This window comes from Chamaea fasciata, unplaced genomic scaffold, assembly GCF_029207755.1.
Source record: "Chamaea fasciata isolate MVZ Bird 193981 ecotype frontalis unplaced genomic scaffold, bChaFas1.0.hap1 SCAF_29, whole genome shotgun sequence".
Lineage (NCBI taxonomy): Eukaryota > Metazoa > Chordata > Aves > Passeriformes > Sylviidae > Chamaea > Chamaea fasciata.
Genome location: NW_027094114.1, coordinates 3,546,919 through 3,563,291, shown reverse-complemented (window position 1 = coordinate 3,563,291; position 16,373 = coordinate 3,546,919). Strand labels below are relative to the sequence as shown.

Sequence of the window (16,373 nt, the reverse complement as noted above, 5' to 3'; positions counted from 1 at the left end):
TGGGACACTGCAGGGCCCCATGTGTAAGAGACAATCCAAAGATCCCTCATCTGCCTCATGACCATTGTCAAGGACAGAGACTGAAACCCCTAAAAGGGACTTTAAAATCTCAACACGGGAGTTCTGGCCTGGCTGAGGTGGGATGTTGACCAAGTGCTGCATGCCGGTGTGTTTGATGGAAAAAACCCAGCACGCATTTCTATCGGAACATCAGAACCTGAGCAGAAACAATGGGCAAGTCACGGTGAAGTGACTGCGCCTGCTGACTTGTACTGGTTGACACTGTACCTGCTGACAGCTGACCTGTTCTGAGTTCTCAAAATGAGCACACTGTATTGATTTCCCCCACCTGTTTGGCCAACTGCCTGTCGCTTTGGAGAGGACTATAAGGACCCCTGAGTTAACCACAGACTTTGAGATCTCCCCACAGAAGAAGACGGATCTATTGGCCAGACGACGAGGATTTCGTCTCTTCGTTGGTAGCTATAACCCACCTCCTCTTTCTCTTTTCTCGCTATCCTTTATTTCCCTTCAAATCTCCACTATTGCATTTGTTGGCACTAAATAAAGGTGCATTTTTGATTGAGTAAACTGAGTTGTCCCCTGCTGTGTCTTTTGCGCCTTGAGATCCTTAAAACAAACCCTCAGGTTCCCTGCATATATTTGCGGACCCTGACATTAAATTGGCGTCACGGACAGAATCTTGATGGACAGAGGGGTTGCGGGTTTTATATAGTTTGTAAATGGGGAAGGACCCTCGTCTCAGCCGCACCTAGCACGCCACTTTGGTGAGCGCTGTTAGAAAGCAAGGGGGGCGAGAGAAAATTCCCACAAACTCTATATGCCCAGGCAAATAGCACTCCCTGCCATCATGATTTCACAAAAAGATCTCATTGTGCAAAAGATGGGACTGTAGTTAGGTTTTTTTGTGTGTTTTGGGCTGCTTGGTGTAGTTGAGGAGACAACTATTTGTAACTAAGGTGAACCTCCCAGGCAGTTTTGGTCTCCTCGCCCATTCCAGGGAAGCGAAGGGAAACACAGTTGTAGCTGTGCTTTTGGTGTAACTTTAAAAATACCTCCCTGAGAGTGGTTTTGGTCCCTTCACAAAATGACTGAAAAAGATAAGAATGCATTTTATGCTTTGTTAGCGAAACATGACGCTAGACCTTCTCCAGATGGAGAAAGGTGGGCACAGAATAATTGGTTTAACTTTGAAAACATAGTAAATAGAATATATTCTTTACAACATGATGTTAGATATAAACTGGGCAGAAATAAAACCATTCTTTGCTCAGTTTTGGGGGCCTGTCTCTCGGCAGCCATAGCAACCCGTTTTAAACGGGTAAGTGAAGAAAAAGCTGTAATAGAATCCCTGCAAAATTTGGTAGAAGCTTTGCAAACACAATTAGAACAGGAGAGAAAGAATTATTTGCTGCAGACTTCCCTTGCAGAAGGGCGAAGTAAAAACTTAAAATCTGCAGATTCACCCACAGAAATAGAAGGAAAGGAGACATACAACATTAAACAAATCTACCCTCAGAAAGAATTAGAACACATGCAAAATTGTGGGGAACACTGTTGCTCCAACTTGAGACCTCTCATCAAAACAGAATATAATTCTGTAAATGAAGAGGATCATGATCCCCACATAACCACCAAAGAAATACCATACACGGCCACTGAATTAGCTAAATTAAAGAAAGAATACTCCCGCCTCCCAAGTGAATAAGAGACGGAGTATGTGTTTAGAGTTTCCCTCACTGGGGTTGACCAAATTAAATTAAGTGAACAAGAAGCAAGTGGCTATTGGGGACATGGAGTTTTCTTAACAACAGGAAATACACGTGCTCCATGGTCCCTGACACAGCGTGCAGCTTACTGGGCAGGGGGGTTAAACCCCCTTGAGAGGGGTGACCCTCTGGCAATAGTCAGCACTCCAGACCAACTCCTAGAAAATTTATACAAAGCTTCATGCTTGCAAATGATACATGAAAGGAAATTAATCTCTGGCTATGAGTCACCAATGCAACAGCCTGCCAAACCTGAGATTATGACCCCCCTAATTCGAGGTTTGCCAGAGTCTCTTAAACCAACAGCAATTCTTCTTCAATAAACAAGAGCATCTATCTCTCCGGCAGATAGACTTGAAAGATTTCTTGGCCATACAAGAGATCAAACTGGTTCCACTGACTCCACTGACTCCTCACCGTTTACAACTCCTAGCACACAATATAACAGCAATCGTAAACTTTGGACATGGAGTGAGGTAGCAGAGGAGTTAATAAGTTACAGTAGAAAATATGGACCAGTGAAGTACTCAGAGGACAAACAAGAAAAACCCAGAGGAGTCAGGCACATTGCCTCTCCTAATGAAAAATCAGAAAAGGGAAAACAAATTTCCAACTGGCAGCAACGGTGGTGGCTAGGACTGAAAAGGGGAGTGCCACAAGAAGTAATGGATAAATTGCCATATGATAAATTGGCTAAAATAATTTCTAATTGGCTCTGTCCCAAACATATTGTATTGGAACCATCAAACCAACAACCCAGCGCACCTCCTCTCCGCAAAGACGACAGCCCATCCTCCACTAACGTGGAAATCCAAGCAATTTTTGGACAAAGATCTGCAGAACTAAGGCCATCTGCTGGATTCGGAGAACCAGTGTCCCAAGAACAGTAGCAGGAGCCAGTGAAGAGAACATCGCTCAGTGTTACTCCAGGCATGGCTGATGCCGGGAACAGCTCAGCCTGTGGGGAGCTCCCATAGCTCCTGCCTTCTCCCTCCCTTCTGACAGCTCCCTCCCTCCAGCCCTCAGACCCTGCCCATCCCCCCTTATTCCCTCTCAGCTCATCCCTTTGCTTCGCATTCCATTAATAAACACTTTGGCTTCTTCACTTTACCTGCGTCTCTGTGGAGCTGAAGCGGCGTAAAAACCTGAGCCCTGGCACACACAGGCCCCTGCTGCCGTCGTCTTCCGCGCCGTGTTTTGTGCAGAGACACAGAGGAGCGAGGCCGGGTCAGGCTGGAAAGGTGCCTGTGCTGAAGGTCCAGTTCCACAACACTGTGGCGTTTAAGGCCCTACTGAGCAGCCTGAAGCTCCTGGATTTTGGAAGAGCCAACCTGAGTATGCTCTGAACCCAGCTGTGAGGGATTCCATGGCAAGCATCTACAGAGGGCAAAGGAGCTTGGAATGCTGGAAGCTTTCAAGAATAGCTTCCTGAAAGCACAGCAGTGCACCATCCCTGCACAGGGTCAGGGAGAGGGCAGAAGCAGAGACCATCAGGCCTTAACAGGGAGCTTTGGGTGTGCCTTAGGGCAAGTGAAGCAGCAGCAGCATGGTGGCCGAGACTCGGACGCGTGACCGAGCCAATGTCCCGAGCGCCGTCAGGCAGTGCCAGGATTCCGGCTGCGGTTCTGGTCCCCAGAGCTTAGGAATCGCAGCCCCTGCCTCAGAGCCTGTCAGAAAGCCAAGCAAGTGAAAGCAGAGGGAGGGCAGCCTTCCAGTCTCCCTTGGACATGGCCACAAAGCAGCCCCTGCTTCTCCTTCCTCCGCCTGTGTTTGAGGTGTGCTGATGGCAGCGCCAGCCAGGCTGTGCTCTGTGTTCCAAAGGCTGTGGAGAGCGGGCATGAAAAGTGCTGCGTGCACAGCAGAGAGTCCTGGAAGGTGCTGGCAAGAGCGTCCTGCGGGAACAGGGCTCTGGTCTCTGGCCAGGAAGAGCCTGGTTTTGCTGCTGTGAGCGCAGGCAGGCGTCGAGGCAGGTGAAGAGGCAGCGGGCAGCTTGTATTTGTAGAGGGCCTGGGGCTGCATGTGCGAACCTCCACCTGGAATCACACTGGGGGAAATCCCAGCTAGAGCTGGAGCGCCTGTCCAAAAAGCACCAGAAGGAATTCAGCCGTGCCAGGGTTTCTTAAGAGTGTGTTGGTGTTCCCCAGGAAAGGTACACATTTGGGGAAACGCCTCTGGGGGAAAGGGGCTTGCTGCGGAAGGAAAGCGCTTTCCTAGGAGCTCCCGGTGCTGTAGGAGCAACTGTCCCCCTTTGGCTCTCTGTGGTCCTTTCAGTCCTTGAGGCCCGTTGCACTTGGCAGATGGACAACGGAAAGGAGCAGGCTGTGAAGAGCAGGTTAGGAATCCACTCGGACCTGCGGAGACCAAGGCCAGCACCTGCAGCAGGGTGTGTTCCCCCCCGTTTGGACACAGGTGTGAGCAGGAGCATCTCTGTCCAGCTGCCAGCCCCAAAGCTGTCTTTGAGAGCTGTGAATTCAAAGGCCTTCACTCACACACCTCTCACATCTTACCTGTCTGCTGTGTTTCAACTCTTGGCAATATGCATTTGCCTCTTGCTTGCTGGAAGCTGCTGCGGCCCAGATGGCCGGCACCGAGCTGGGCTGTGTGGGCCAGGCAGCACGGAGAGTCTTGGCTGATCTTGGGGTGTCCGTGGCCTCAGAAAAGGCTTGGAAGGTTTGCCTCCCAAGGCACCCTGCTCACTGGCTTTTCCTGTGCATTTTGGAGAGAACAAGGCAGGCATTTCTGGCACCTGGGCATTAGCAGGCCTTCAAATGGGGGCGTGTTTTTGAGCAGGCCCAGCTGAGACACCCTGAGAGCAGGCCAGAGTTCCTGGCCCCTCCCCGCAGACACGTGAGCGTTGTTCGCTTTAGGGATGACCACGGCTGTGTCAGGGAGTGCTGCTACGTGGACACGAGAAAGCCGGTCCTGTCCTGCCGGGTCCCAGAAGTGCCTCGCAGCAGTCCTGCATCCCCGTCAGGATGCCAGCCAAGAGAGGTCCTGGATGCTGAGGCAGCTGATTTGAAGCTTGCGCAAGTGCCTACAGGTCAAGGCCAAGGGCGTTCCCTCAGGATAGAGCAGTCCTGAGAGGTCTCTAGAATTCAAAGAAATCAGCAGACAAATGCATTGTCCACCAAAAGCTCTTTGATTGGCAGGAGGTTAGGGCTCTGCACCCCACCACAAGGCTTCTTTGCCAGGTCCAAATTGCAGTGGATTTCTGTAGGAATTCTATCAAAAATACCTTCCGTCTTTAGACTGCTGAGGTGATTCCATAGGCAGGGGCTTAGAAAGAAACACATTGCATCAGAATCCTAGACTTGAAGCTAATGTCTACCTGCTGGCCAGGAGGAGTCTCAGCGCACCAAAGCAGCTCATCTTCCTCACCCCTTCCCTGCACAGGGCTGATTCTGTAGCCGCCCTTAGGTCTTCCCCAAGGCTATGTCTATAGCTTTTTGTCAAGTCACTCTCTTGCCAAGTTAGGCTTCCAGGTTTTTCTTATGTTAACTGGTGCTAAGTACTTCTGGATATGTGTGCTAAGTACTCTTTCCTTCTGTCAATTGCCTGTGCTTCCTTACATCAAACAAAGGCCTTGTTTCATTCCTAAATGTGCCTGAAGCTGGCCCAAGTCTTTTGGCACTGCTTGCTTTCTACTGGCATGCTCTACCTCCCCCGAGAGGAAAGAGGGAGATGGAGAAGGAGCTTGCCAGGCTGCTCTCCATCCTTTACCAGCAGTCTTGCTTAAGCGGACAAGTCCCAGCTGAGTGCAAATGGAACAGCCGTGCACGGGAAGGGTGGGTGGGAAGGATGATCCAGGAACCATAGGCCTGGCAGCCTGAGCTTGCTGCTGGGGAAGGCCTTGGAGCACATCCTCCTGAGTGCCATGCCACGGCATGTGCAGGGAACCAGGGGGTGGGAAAGCTCTGCGGCGGGATGGGGACAGCTGCGGGTCCTGGCAGGGCGTTGAGCTGGGTTTGGTGTTGCTGGGCGTGTTGGGGAAGGAGTCGTCTGGAAGAGGAGAGGTCTAGGCTGGAACTGGAGTCACTTTGAAGGCACCACCTGTGGTATGGCACAGCTTTGGTTATGGAGGACAGAAGGAACAGCTGAGACTTATCAAAAGCCTGATGTCTCTGTGGAAGTGAAGAACGACTCAAGAAAAATGCAGAACACTTCCACAAGCCAAACACAGGTCCCAAATGGGAAAAAAAAGAAACAAAACCTTGTGACCTCCAGAAGGAGCCCATGCACCCTTGGGCTAGAGCGCTGCAGAAGCCAAGACATAGAGCTTCACTGAGCCAGATGCTCACCTAGAGCACCAGCCCTTTGGTGCCTCAACATGGCAGATCAAAGCCCATTTTCCAGCTGTCACTGGCTGGGGCAAATGCTAGGTCCTGGCAGGACTGCAGCACTCAGCATCCTTAGCCAGCAGCAGAGAGTGCTGTCTGGGCATAAACTTGCACCTCTGCCTTGCACTAAAGACAGCACCCTCCAGAATTGGCATTTACTATCTCAGGAAAATCTGACTCTGCTGTCACCAGAGCTGTAGGATTGTGGTAACTTTGCTCATTTTGCTCCTCTTTGGTCTCTTCTCCAGCAGAAGAGAGAGCCATCAGCACTGCAGGTGGCTGAGGAGCTACCACTAACTGTAGCAATGTATCTGCAGAAATGTATCTGCATAACTTGGAATACAAAGTGCTCAAGCCCAACTACCACCTAGAGATATTAGTTACAAGTAGCAGCTCTTTGGGAATATATCAAGGCCACAGAGACATAAACTGGTCTAAAAAGAAGAGGAGCCTGGGAAATTGAATACCAGGACAAGAAAAATGAGCTAGAGGCCATGAAGGCTCGGAATTATAGCCAATCAAATTGCCTAAGGCATGTGTGCTGAGCCAACAAAGCAGTTGAACCAATCAAGAAAGGCATGAAGGTCTGAACAGTGGTCTTACAATCTATAAACATAGTGTAATGTAAATATGAAATGGCTTCTGCAGAAATCCTATTGGTTCTGTCGTTCAGAGGTACCGAGCTCCCAGAAGTATCATTCAGATGTATTTGCTGGCAGCCAGAAATGAAAATTCCGGACTCAAGCTGTAGCCCAAAAGAGCAGGGAGATGCTCGAGGAGGCACCACCTTTGTTTTAGCAATTCAGCAAGCGAGCGAGTCCTTCTGTGAAAGGAACCACTACCCTCCTTGCCTTCCTTCTGGCACCTGAGAAGGACAAAGACTGTCCCAAATGCAATTTGCAGGCTGCCACAAGTCTGTGCTTCTTGTTTCTTTTCAACACAGCTCTACCCAAAGCTGCAGCCACAGCTGACACCAGAGGCGAAAGCCCCTGAGAGCAGCAGAGTCTGTAGGGGCTGTTGGCATTTACCTCTCCTCCTGTGGCAGTGTTGAGTGCTTTACAAACCTCTCCAAAAGTCCGAGAAACAAAAGAGCCACAAAGAAAGGAGAAAGCGTTTAGATCTTGGAGTGCAAGCCAGCCCAGACTGGAGATCTCTGCTGGAAATGCCTAAAACCTGCAGGATGCAGAAGGGCTCTGTCAGAAGGCAGATGAGGCATTTTGCTCTCAAGTGCATGGCCACTGGGCCTGAAGCATTGAGGATGACTGCCTCAGCTCAGAAGGAGAGTTTCTTCTTTCTTCTCGGGTTTCAGTCTCTAAATTATGCAGTTCTAATCCTGACCATGGAGTATTTCCTTCAGCAAACTCTTGGAAAGAAAGCTATGATAGGGGGTAGGTTTCTCTTTCAGGCAAGCAAGATTCTACTCCCTCTGTACGTGTAGCCAGCTGAGTATAGATATACAAAAATGCTAAGGAAATAAACACAGAGATGTCCCATGCTTGAGAGACCAGGAGATCTACCAGGTCATTTTCCTTGCTCCAGGCAAGACCTTGGCAGTGTGACAATTTGACAATTTGACAATGCCTTCTGGCCACGCTTACAAATTCTGACTGGTACTGAGAGATGGGACAATCTATCCTCAGTGTCTGAACATTTTTGCAGCTTGCCTGACTTCAGACTTGATAGATATTCTACCAGGAAAACACCTGGCCCATGGTTTTGTGGTTGGACTCACCCGCTGCCGATATTTTTGACTTTGATGGATTTTGTCATGGGATTTTCCATGCTCACAATTGTCCCTGAGGAAAACAAAATTCAAGATGCTCGCTTTGAAGCAGAGATCCCAGCTTCCAGGAGGCACAAAAGGCAGCCCCATTGCTGGGGCTCTGAACACTTTGTGGTCAGCTGGGTAACAACAACAAAACAACCAGACAGACAGCTCTGAAGCAGAAATGGCCAGCAGAGACTGATTTTCTCCAGAAGTTCCTATGGGGAATCCTAAATGTCCCTGTGATATCAAACTGAGGAAAAACATTTGGTCCAGCTACGCTGCCACGTGCACACAATACGCTATCCTCCAGACAACAAATACACACGATGTACTCAGTAGCTCCAGGGAGTCCTCCTCGATCTGCTGTTGCTGAGCAGCAGCTGTGTCAGCGCAGGAGATGAACCGACTGCCCGGGATCACCGTCTCAGCTCGGGGAGCAAAGGCTCCTTGACACAATGCTCCTGCTGCAGCTGGTTTGGTGCAAGAGCCTGTGTAGATCTGGGAGAAGAAATGAGTTTGGTTCAGAAAGGTGGCTGGCAGAGATGACCCTGAGATGCCATTCCAAATGCCAGCCCTTAGGAAGATGCTGTCAGCCTGCCACCAGCAGGGCTCTTCAAATGGATTTTTTGCACGTCCACTTCCCTTTGACTGGATGGCTCAAAGCCAAAGGCTGGTGTTACTGGAGTTCATGGCCAGATTCATCTTCCATTTTCAGGGATTTTCTGAAGGAGGACTGCCACAAGGACCATATTCCACTTCCTCCCAAGGACCATATTCCACTTCCTCTTTTCCCCCTCCGAGGGCTACAGACACACTTGCAGCTCCTTGTTCAAATGTTCTACCTCCTCCCACGGAGTGCTCTTGTCCTCCACCACGTTCAGGTCATGCTCAACTGGCAGCACTTCTGGTGGAGGCAGTTCCTGTGGCTCACACCGATCCTGGGGCTCCTCCTCCTCAGTCATTTGCAGGAGGCCTTTGTAGGCTGCCTGGGGAGACGTCAGCACTTCCACCTCGAGTCAAACAGAACAAAGCAGTCAGAGACTACAGCTTGTCCCTGTCAGCCAAGAGTCATCAGCTGTGAGCAAAGGGAAAGAAGAGATTTGCAAGGGCTACAGACAGCTTGTTTCCATCCTCCGTCTTGGGCACCATGTTCCACTGTTAAAACACCACAGGATCAGGAAAGGCCGAGCCATGGGGGAGGGAAATGCACAGGGACTCCCCATGGGAGGGACCTCGGGAGGTTTCCAGGCCAGGCCAAAGCACAGTCAGTGGAGAAAGGGACATAGGGAGGGGCTGTCTGTGTGCTCTGCCATGGCAGGATGAGATGCAGAGCTGCACAGACACCCAGACCATGTGGATCCCTGCAGGAGCTGATCTCACTCAGTGACTCTCTGGCCTCTGCTGCTCTCTGGTTGCTCTGGTTTGATGTTCCCTGGTGGTCACACCCAGCCCCACACACACCAGTGCTGTGTGCACACACACCAGTCTCAACAGTGCCTGGGCCCCAAAGGACACAGGACCTGATGGTTTGTGGTCCCCACGCCAGTATCTGGCACTTGGACATCCCTCAGTACCATGAGCAGAGAGAGCTCCCTTGTCCCAGAGAGTTCTTGGCAGCAGGGGGTTTAGGAAAATGGCACAGGCTGTGGGGATCAGCTGTAGGGCATGGCCAGGGATGGGCACTGACCATCACCTCTGAGCAAACCACCTTGATCCCCCATCCTTTCCCTTCCTGGGGTCCTTTCTTAGATACTCCATCGGAAATCTCGCACATTGGCCAAATGCCCTTTGGGAATTTCCATCGTAAATCTCAGACCCCAACGCAGAACCTCCCATGCTCAGATGACATCATGCTGGAAAGCTCTGCCATTGACCCCCTTGGTGAGGCTTTCATGAGGAGGTGTCAGAACTTCCCTAAAATTAAATGTTTATCTTCTGTTTTTTTAAAATTGGAATGGCCCTAAAATATTATGTACTGCAGCCCCCTTGCTGTGAGAGGGCACAACTACCACTGCAACAGATGGTCAAAGCTCCAGATCTTGAACACTTTTTGGGATGGGGCACTCACTTTTGTGGACAACCTGTTCCTGTCCTGTCAGCATAAACACAAAATATTTCATTCTTATATCAAGTCTGAATTTATGCTTGACAATTTTAAAGGCTTTTCCCTTTCCACTGCCAATACAGGCTTGTAAAAATATGCCAATTTTTCTGGGATTATGACCACGATGTTTTAATCTGAAAAGACCTTGAAAAGACACAAAAATCTCCCAAGATATGATCTGGAGGCCACAAGCACAAAGCCCGTGAGACTAAGGGCCCTGGGCTCAGTGGTGTGAGTAGCCTGAGAGGGCCTGAAGGGGTGTTTCAGAGATGGTGGAGCTCTTCTTCATTGTGTGAAACTGCCTGAGGATGAAATAATGCCAAACGAATCTCCTGGGCAGTTCCAAACTGGACACAAGGGGAGAGGAATTTCTGTCCCAGGGCAGGGCTGTGGTGCAAAACATCCCCCAGAAAGAGTGAAGCAGCCCAAGGCTCTGTGTGGCCAGGCAGAGGCAGGCAGGACGCAGAGCTGTCAGCAAAGGAAGGGCTCAGCCAGGTGGGGCAGCCGGGGAATGACGACAGCCTGCAGGGACACAGGCGCAGGGCACGGACACCGGAGGACAGCCTGGGCTGCACAGGGCACAGGGATGGGCAGCAGCTGCAAGGCCCTGACAGAGCCAACTCCTGCAGCACTTTGGCCATGGCTGCTGGGCCTGAGCCTGAGCCATGAGGAGGAGACAAGTGACCCTTGCAGGCCTGGGGCCTCATTGCCTCCTTGTCCCTGCTCAGCAGCCTGGCAGGGGCCGCCCCATGGTGCTGCCCTTGGCATTGCACATCCCCACATCCCAGTGGGCCGGGAAGAGCCCTGAGCACTGAGGGAGGGACAGGATGTGCCTTGGCAGGGGCTGGGGCTCAGGCCTTGGCCTTTGCATTTCTGAAACACATGCAGGATTGCTCAGCATCAGAGACACCTTTGCCTTGTTTGTCCCCACCTGTCATCAGTGCCTACAGTATTCTGCTCTAACTGGAACCTGGGGACATTTTCTCAGTCATGTCTGTCAGTGGGACCCATTAAAACTTCAAGAAACTTTGGAGTTTCAATCTGATTAGGAGTTCTCAGAAAGTTATTTTAACACTCTCTTAGGGACTGAGTCTGATGTAAACAACACCAAAGCCCCAAGAGGGTCATTAAAATCCTGGTACTGTGTCTGTGCTGCTGAGCTGGGCCGGGCTCCTGGCACAGAGGCACCTCCTGGCAACCAAGAAGAGCTTTAAAAAGACATTTCTCCTCAGGAGCAGCTCCACTCCCAGCCCAACAGGGCTGAGGGCACTGCCTGCAGGTACCTGACAGCAGTGAGGCAGACAGAGGCTTAAACACCTGGAAGGAAAATTCTGAGCTTCTTCGTGAAGAAATGTTCACCACTTCAGACACAGTCAGTCTGTGGCTGCAGGGATCTCCTAAAGCTGACCCAGGACAGGACTGACAGCACTGTAAGGATGGCTCTGCTGCCCTTTCTGCTTTGGGGAAGGATGTGCTCCAGAGCGGAGCTGCCCGGGGCACCGTCAGAGGGACAGGGCAGGACGGCTCCTGCTGCCAGGGACGGCTGCAGGGGCTGAAGCTGGGGCTGCAGCCAGGGGTGCCCAGGGCTGTCGTGCAGAGCAGGTGCTGCAGCCCTGAGGGCTCTTGGCCAGGCCGGGGGATCTGTCACCTGCCAGGGGCAGCTCTCAGCCAGCCTGGCATCTCCCATGGATGCTGGAGGGGAGCTGTGAGTGCAGTGAGTGACTCCTGCCAGGGTAGGTCCTGCTGCTGTGGAGAGGGTGCTGTGTGTGCCAGGGCTGCTCAGAGCTCCAGCTCATGCCCAGGTAATTTCTGAAGGGACTTTTCATGAGCTCATTCAGGGCAGGAGTTTCCTGCTTGTGTTTCTGCTTTCCTCAATCTGTGCTCCCATTTTTCCCTGACTCAACTTGGCAGCAATGGAAACTCAGCTGTGCAGGGCAGAGCAAGGGCTGTGGCTCTTAAAGCATCAGGATGAGGATTCCTGGGAACCTCAGCAAGTGCCTGCACTTCCCCAGCCTCCAGATCCATCCAGCATCACCTTTCCATGGTGCCCAGTCCTGGGGGAGCTGCTCTTTAATCCCTGCAGCCCCGAGCAGCTGCAGGGCAGAGCTGGCCCAGGGCTGGGCTGGGCTCCGGCAGCTCTGGCAGGGAAGGAGCCCGGGGCCACAGGAACAGCTCGGGCTGGGACAGCTCCAGCAGCAGAGCCGTGGGCAGGGAGGGAGGGAGGCAGTGCTGAGGGAAGCCCTGCTGCAGGGGACATGTGGCACCTGCCGGCCCTGCCCTGCAGGGCACACACTGCCCTGAGCAGCACAGCTCTTGTGTCCCCTCCCAGCCAGCACAGCCCTCAGCCCGGGGGCTCGGGGCCCTCAGTCCCCTCCTGGGCCGGCAGAGCAGCCCCAGAGATGCAGGGCATCTCTCCTGCCATGTGCCCATTGCCTGCTGACCAGGGCTTGAGGGCCACTGTCCTGCACTGCTGCTGCCTGGGAGGGGCTGTGCAGGGCTGGGCAGGGAAAGGCTTTTCCTCAGGGCCCGGCTCTCTCTCTCCTTGCCTTGCCCAGGTGCTGCTGGCATTGCTGACGGGCTCTCTGGGAATGGCAGTTCCAGCTGCAGGCTCAGGCCCAGCCCTTGGGCTCCTCCTGTGCAGGCTGAGCACAGCAATGGGGTGTCCCAGCTCCCTCTGCCCCAGGGAGCTCTGGGCAGGGCAGGCTGGGAATGAGCCGAATCTCCCTGATTTAGGGAAAGGCAGGGGCCACTTTGTGTGCCAGGGTTCCCTCTGCTCTCAGCAGTGTCACCTGGCTTTCCAGGGTAGCACAGGATTGGAGCTCAGAAAGGTGCAAATCCAGGGCTGCTGGGAACAGGAGAGAGGGACAGAGCAGCTCCCCTCAGTCTGCACTAAGGCTCAGACAATGCCCCTGCCTCACTGGACTCTCTGTTCTATCCAGATGCAGCAGAATCTCTAGTTCTGCCACCTGCAATCCCTATCCCTTTCACTTGTTGTCTCCTGTGCCTTAGGAGGAGACTCAAGTTCAAACCCTAGGACTGGCCCCTGCCCTCACTGTTCCCCTGCACTGACTGGGGGTCAGGACTGACTTGCAGGTGTCCTGCAGGTCAATGTCTGGCTCCTCACTGAACATTGGCCAGCAGCAATCTGGGCTTGAGCAACCAAGGTGAAGGAAGTTCTCCTAGACATAGACAAGGGGGATATGTTTAGTGGCAGGGACTGGTCTGTGAGAAAGACCTTTGACTTTACTGTGAGAAATCTTCCCTCAAAGTCACTTTCTTCCTTCCTTCAACAGATTTCAAGACCCCAATGCAGCAAAAGTCCAACAGCAGCTCCATCAGCCACTTCCTCCTGCTGGCATTGGCAGACACGCGGCAGCTGCAGCTCCTGCACTTCTGCCTCTTCCTGGGCATCTCCCTGGCTGCCCTCCTGGGCAACGGCCTCGTCATCAGCGCCGTAGCCTGCGGCCACCACCTGCACAGCCCCATGTTCTTCTTCCTGCTCAACCTGGCCCTCGCTGACCTGGGCTCCATCTGCACCACTGTCCCCAAAGCCATGCACAATTCCCTCTGGGACACCAGGACCATCTCCTATGCAGGATGTTCTGAACAGCTCTTTCTGTTTGTGTTTTTCATTTCAGCAGAATTTTCCCTCCTGACCATCATGTGCTACGACCGCTACGTGTCCATCTGCAAACCCCTGCACTACGGGACCCTCCTGGGCAGCAGAGCTTGTGCCCACATGGCAGCAGCTGCCTGGGCCAGTGCCTTTCTCAACGCTCTGCTGCACACGGCCAATACATTTTCCCTGCCCCTGTGCCAGGGCAATGCCGTGGGCCAGTTCTTCTGTGAAATCCCACAGATCCTCAAACTTTCCTGCTCACATTCCAATCTCAGGGTACTTGGGGTTCTTTTGTTTTCCATCTGTTTATGTCTTGGTTGTTTTGTGTTCATGGTTTTCTCGTATCTGCAGATCTTCAGGGCTGTGCTGAGGATCCCCTCGGAGCAGGGACGGCACAAAGCCTTTTCCACCTGCCTCCCCCACCTGGCCGTGCTCTCCCTGTTCCTCAGCGCTGGCACATTTGCCTACCTGAAGCCCCCCTTTATCTCTTCCCCATCCCTGGATCTGGCATTGTCAGTTCTGTACTCAGTGGTGCCTCCAGCCCTGAACCCCGTCATCTACAGCCTGAGGGACAAGGAGCTCAAGGATGCCCTGAGGAAAATGATGAGTAGATGCTTTTCAGGAGCAACAAACTGCCTGTTTTCTTCTGCATAGTGTTCGCAATGGAACTCATGAAAGGCCCAACAGGCCTACCCAGGTCTTTGGAAGTATTCAATTGGTTTTTCTGACAGAAAATTATCCCAAATTATTTTTTTTAATCACCTCCATCTAATTCACTGTCTTCCTCTTGAATTTGACCAAGAAGCTCTGTAAAGCATGATGTGTGCTATTGCTACATTTGAAGAAAATAAACCAGCTTGCAGTGCTGTTTTATCTGGGATCCCAACTCTGAGACCTGCATGAAATAAGAAGGGAGAAGGGGAAAAGAGTCCCAGCAGAGCAGCACTGCCAGGGAGCAGTAGTGCGTGGTCCTTTCAGTGCTGCTCTTCCCAGCTCCAGCCTCTCCTTCCCTGCCCTTCTGTGGCTGTAAGGCCGCAGTGCTCTGGCACATTGGTCACTGTCCTGCTGCATGTCCCTGCTGTGACCACAGGCAGGGACTGGCCATGGGCACTGCTGGGACACAGCTGGGCTCCAGCACAGCAGCTCCAGCAGCACAGGGAGGGCAGGGCAGGAAGGCTTTGCTCTCCCTGCAGAGTCACTCTCAGGAAGAGGCCCAAGGAACAGACTCTGAAGAGGCTCCTTGTGCTCCTTTTTCTCCCAGGGCTCAGTGGGATGACATCAGGGTCCCAGCGTGGCCTTCAGGGGACTCAGGGCTGCCTCAGGTTCTGCTTGTTGGTGGCCAGGGCCCATCAGATGGTGAATGGCCTGTGCTGAACCTTCCTGGGGCTCTGCAGCTTGTGCCAGGGCTGATGGCAGGGGAATGTTTGTCTGGAGGGCCTTGGGAGCTGCCAGGAGAACACAGGGGAGCTGCAGGGACAGCGTGTGCCAGGGATCAGCAGGGAGTGGAGCTCCCTGGGCACAGGTCTGGCCAGGGTGGGGTCACCCCGAGATCAAGGACTGAATGTCTGCTGTGAGCCAGGAGAGCTCTGCAGCCCCAGGGGACACAGCAGGCACAGGGAGAGGAGTCTGGGCACTGACTGCTCTGGGCCTCAGGGAACTTCCCCAGGAGGATCCAGGGCAGCCCCAAGGCCATGTGGCAGCCCTGGAACAAGGCAGGCAGCTCTGAGCAGCCTCCATGGCCCCAGCAGAGCCTGTGTGGAAGGGGGTCAGTGCAGGGAGCACCATCAGCTGCCTCTGTCTCCCGGGCTGAGCAGCAGAGCCCAGCAGAGGCAGCCCAGGGCCCCGGGCAGCACAGCCCCTGTGCTCTGCAGAGCAGCAGCCCCAGCTCGGGGCTGTGGGCAGCAGGGCAGGGGCCGCAGCAATAGCTGCTCAGGCCAGCACAGATGTGTTCCCCTGGGAAAGGCTCTGTGGGCAGCTGCCGTGTGCCAGGAGCAGAGCAGGAGCCCGTGGGTGTGCAGAGGAGCCCTGGCAAGAGGCTGCCCTGTCCCTGGGGCAGCAGCAGCAGCCTGAGGAGCCCCGGGGCCAACTCTCTGTTGCTGTGCTGGGCAGCGGGGCTGGCCCTGGGGCTGCAGGAGCTGCCTGAGCTGAGCATCTCCTGAGCATTGCAGACACAGAGTGGCTGTCCATGACCTCCAGTGCCTCCAGTTCCTGCTGCTGGGCCAGACTGGACTGGGCTGCTCTGCAGGGCTGGGACAGGGAGAGGATATCAATGGGCCCTTGATTATAAGAGTCTACGCAGTTTCACGCCGGTCCCTTGGTTCCATGGGGCCCCACGGTGTCACTCTGGTCCCCTTGGTCACACCAGGCCCCGCAGTGTCACAATGTACCCTTGGTTCTGTGGGGCTGCAGTGTCTGTTCTGCCACTGAGCAGGGTCAGCACCAAAAACACAGACACAAGGTTCAGGTATGGTGTGATTTATTATAACACAAAACTGCAAAGAATGACAAAAGGAGAAGCTCAGCAATGCACCCAATCATCACTACCAAAGATTGCCTGCAGTGATTATGAAAAAAGATGTACCAGTTACTCTCAGACTTTCCCATCAACCAGATCCACACATCAGCTGGGGGAAGCTGTCACAGCCAAGGACTGCAGAGCCACTCCTGGACACTGGGAATTCCTGCAGGTGCCTCCAGCCACAGGTGAGGCTCCAACCCGGCTGTGAGAGGGCCCAGCTCTGATAGCACTGAATAA

At 53.1% G+C, this 16,373-nt stretch overlaps 1 protein-coding gene across 1 annotated transcript; it reads left to right on the top strand.

The window, feature by feature from the left end:
* The first annotated feature begins 13,306 nt into the window (after positions 1-13,306).
* Positions 13,307-14,272, top strand: LOC136302526 (olfactory receptor 14J1-like). Its single transcript, XM_066205996.1, has one exon. It carries the CDS (start codon positions 13,307-13,309, stop codon positions 14,270-14,272), a length of 966 nt encoding a protein of 321 aa, XP_066062093.1.
* The last annotated feature ends 2,101 nt before the right edge of the window (positions 14,273-16,373 follow it).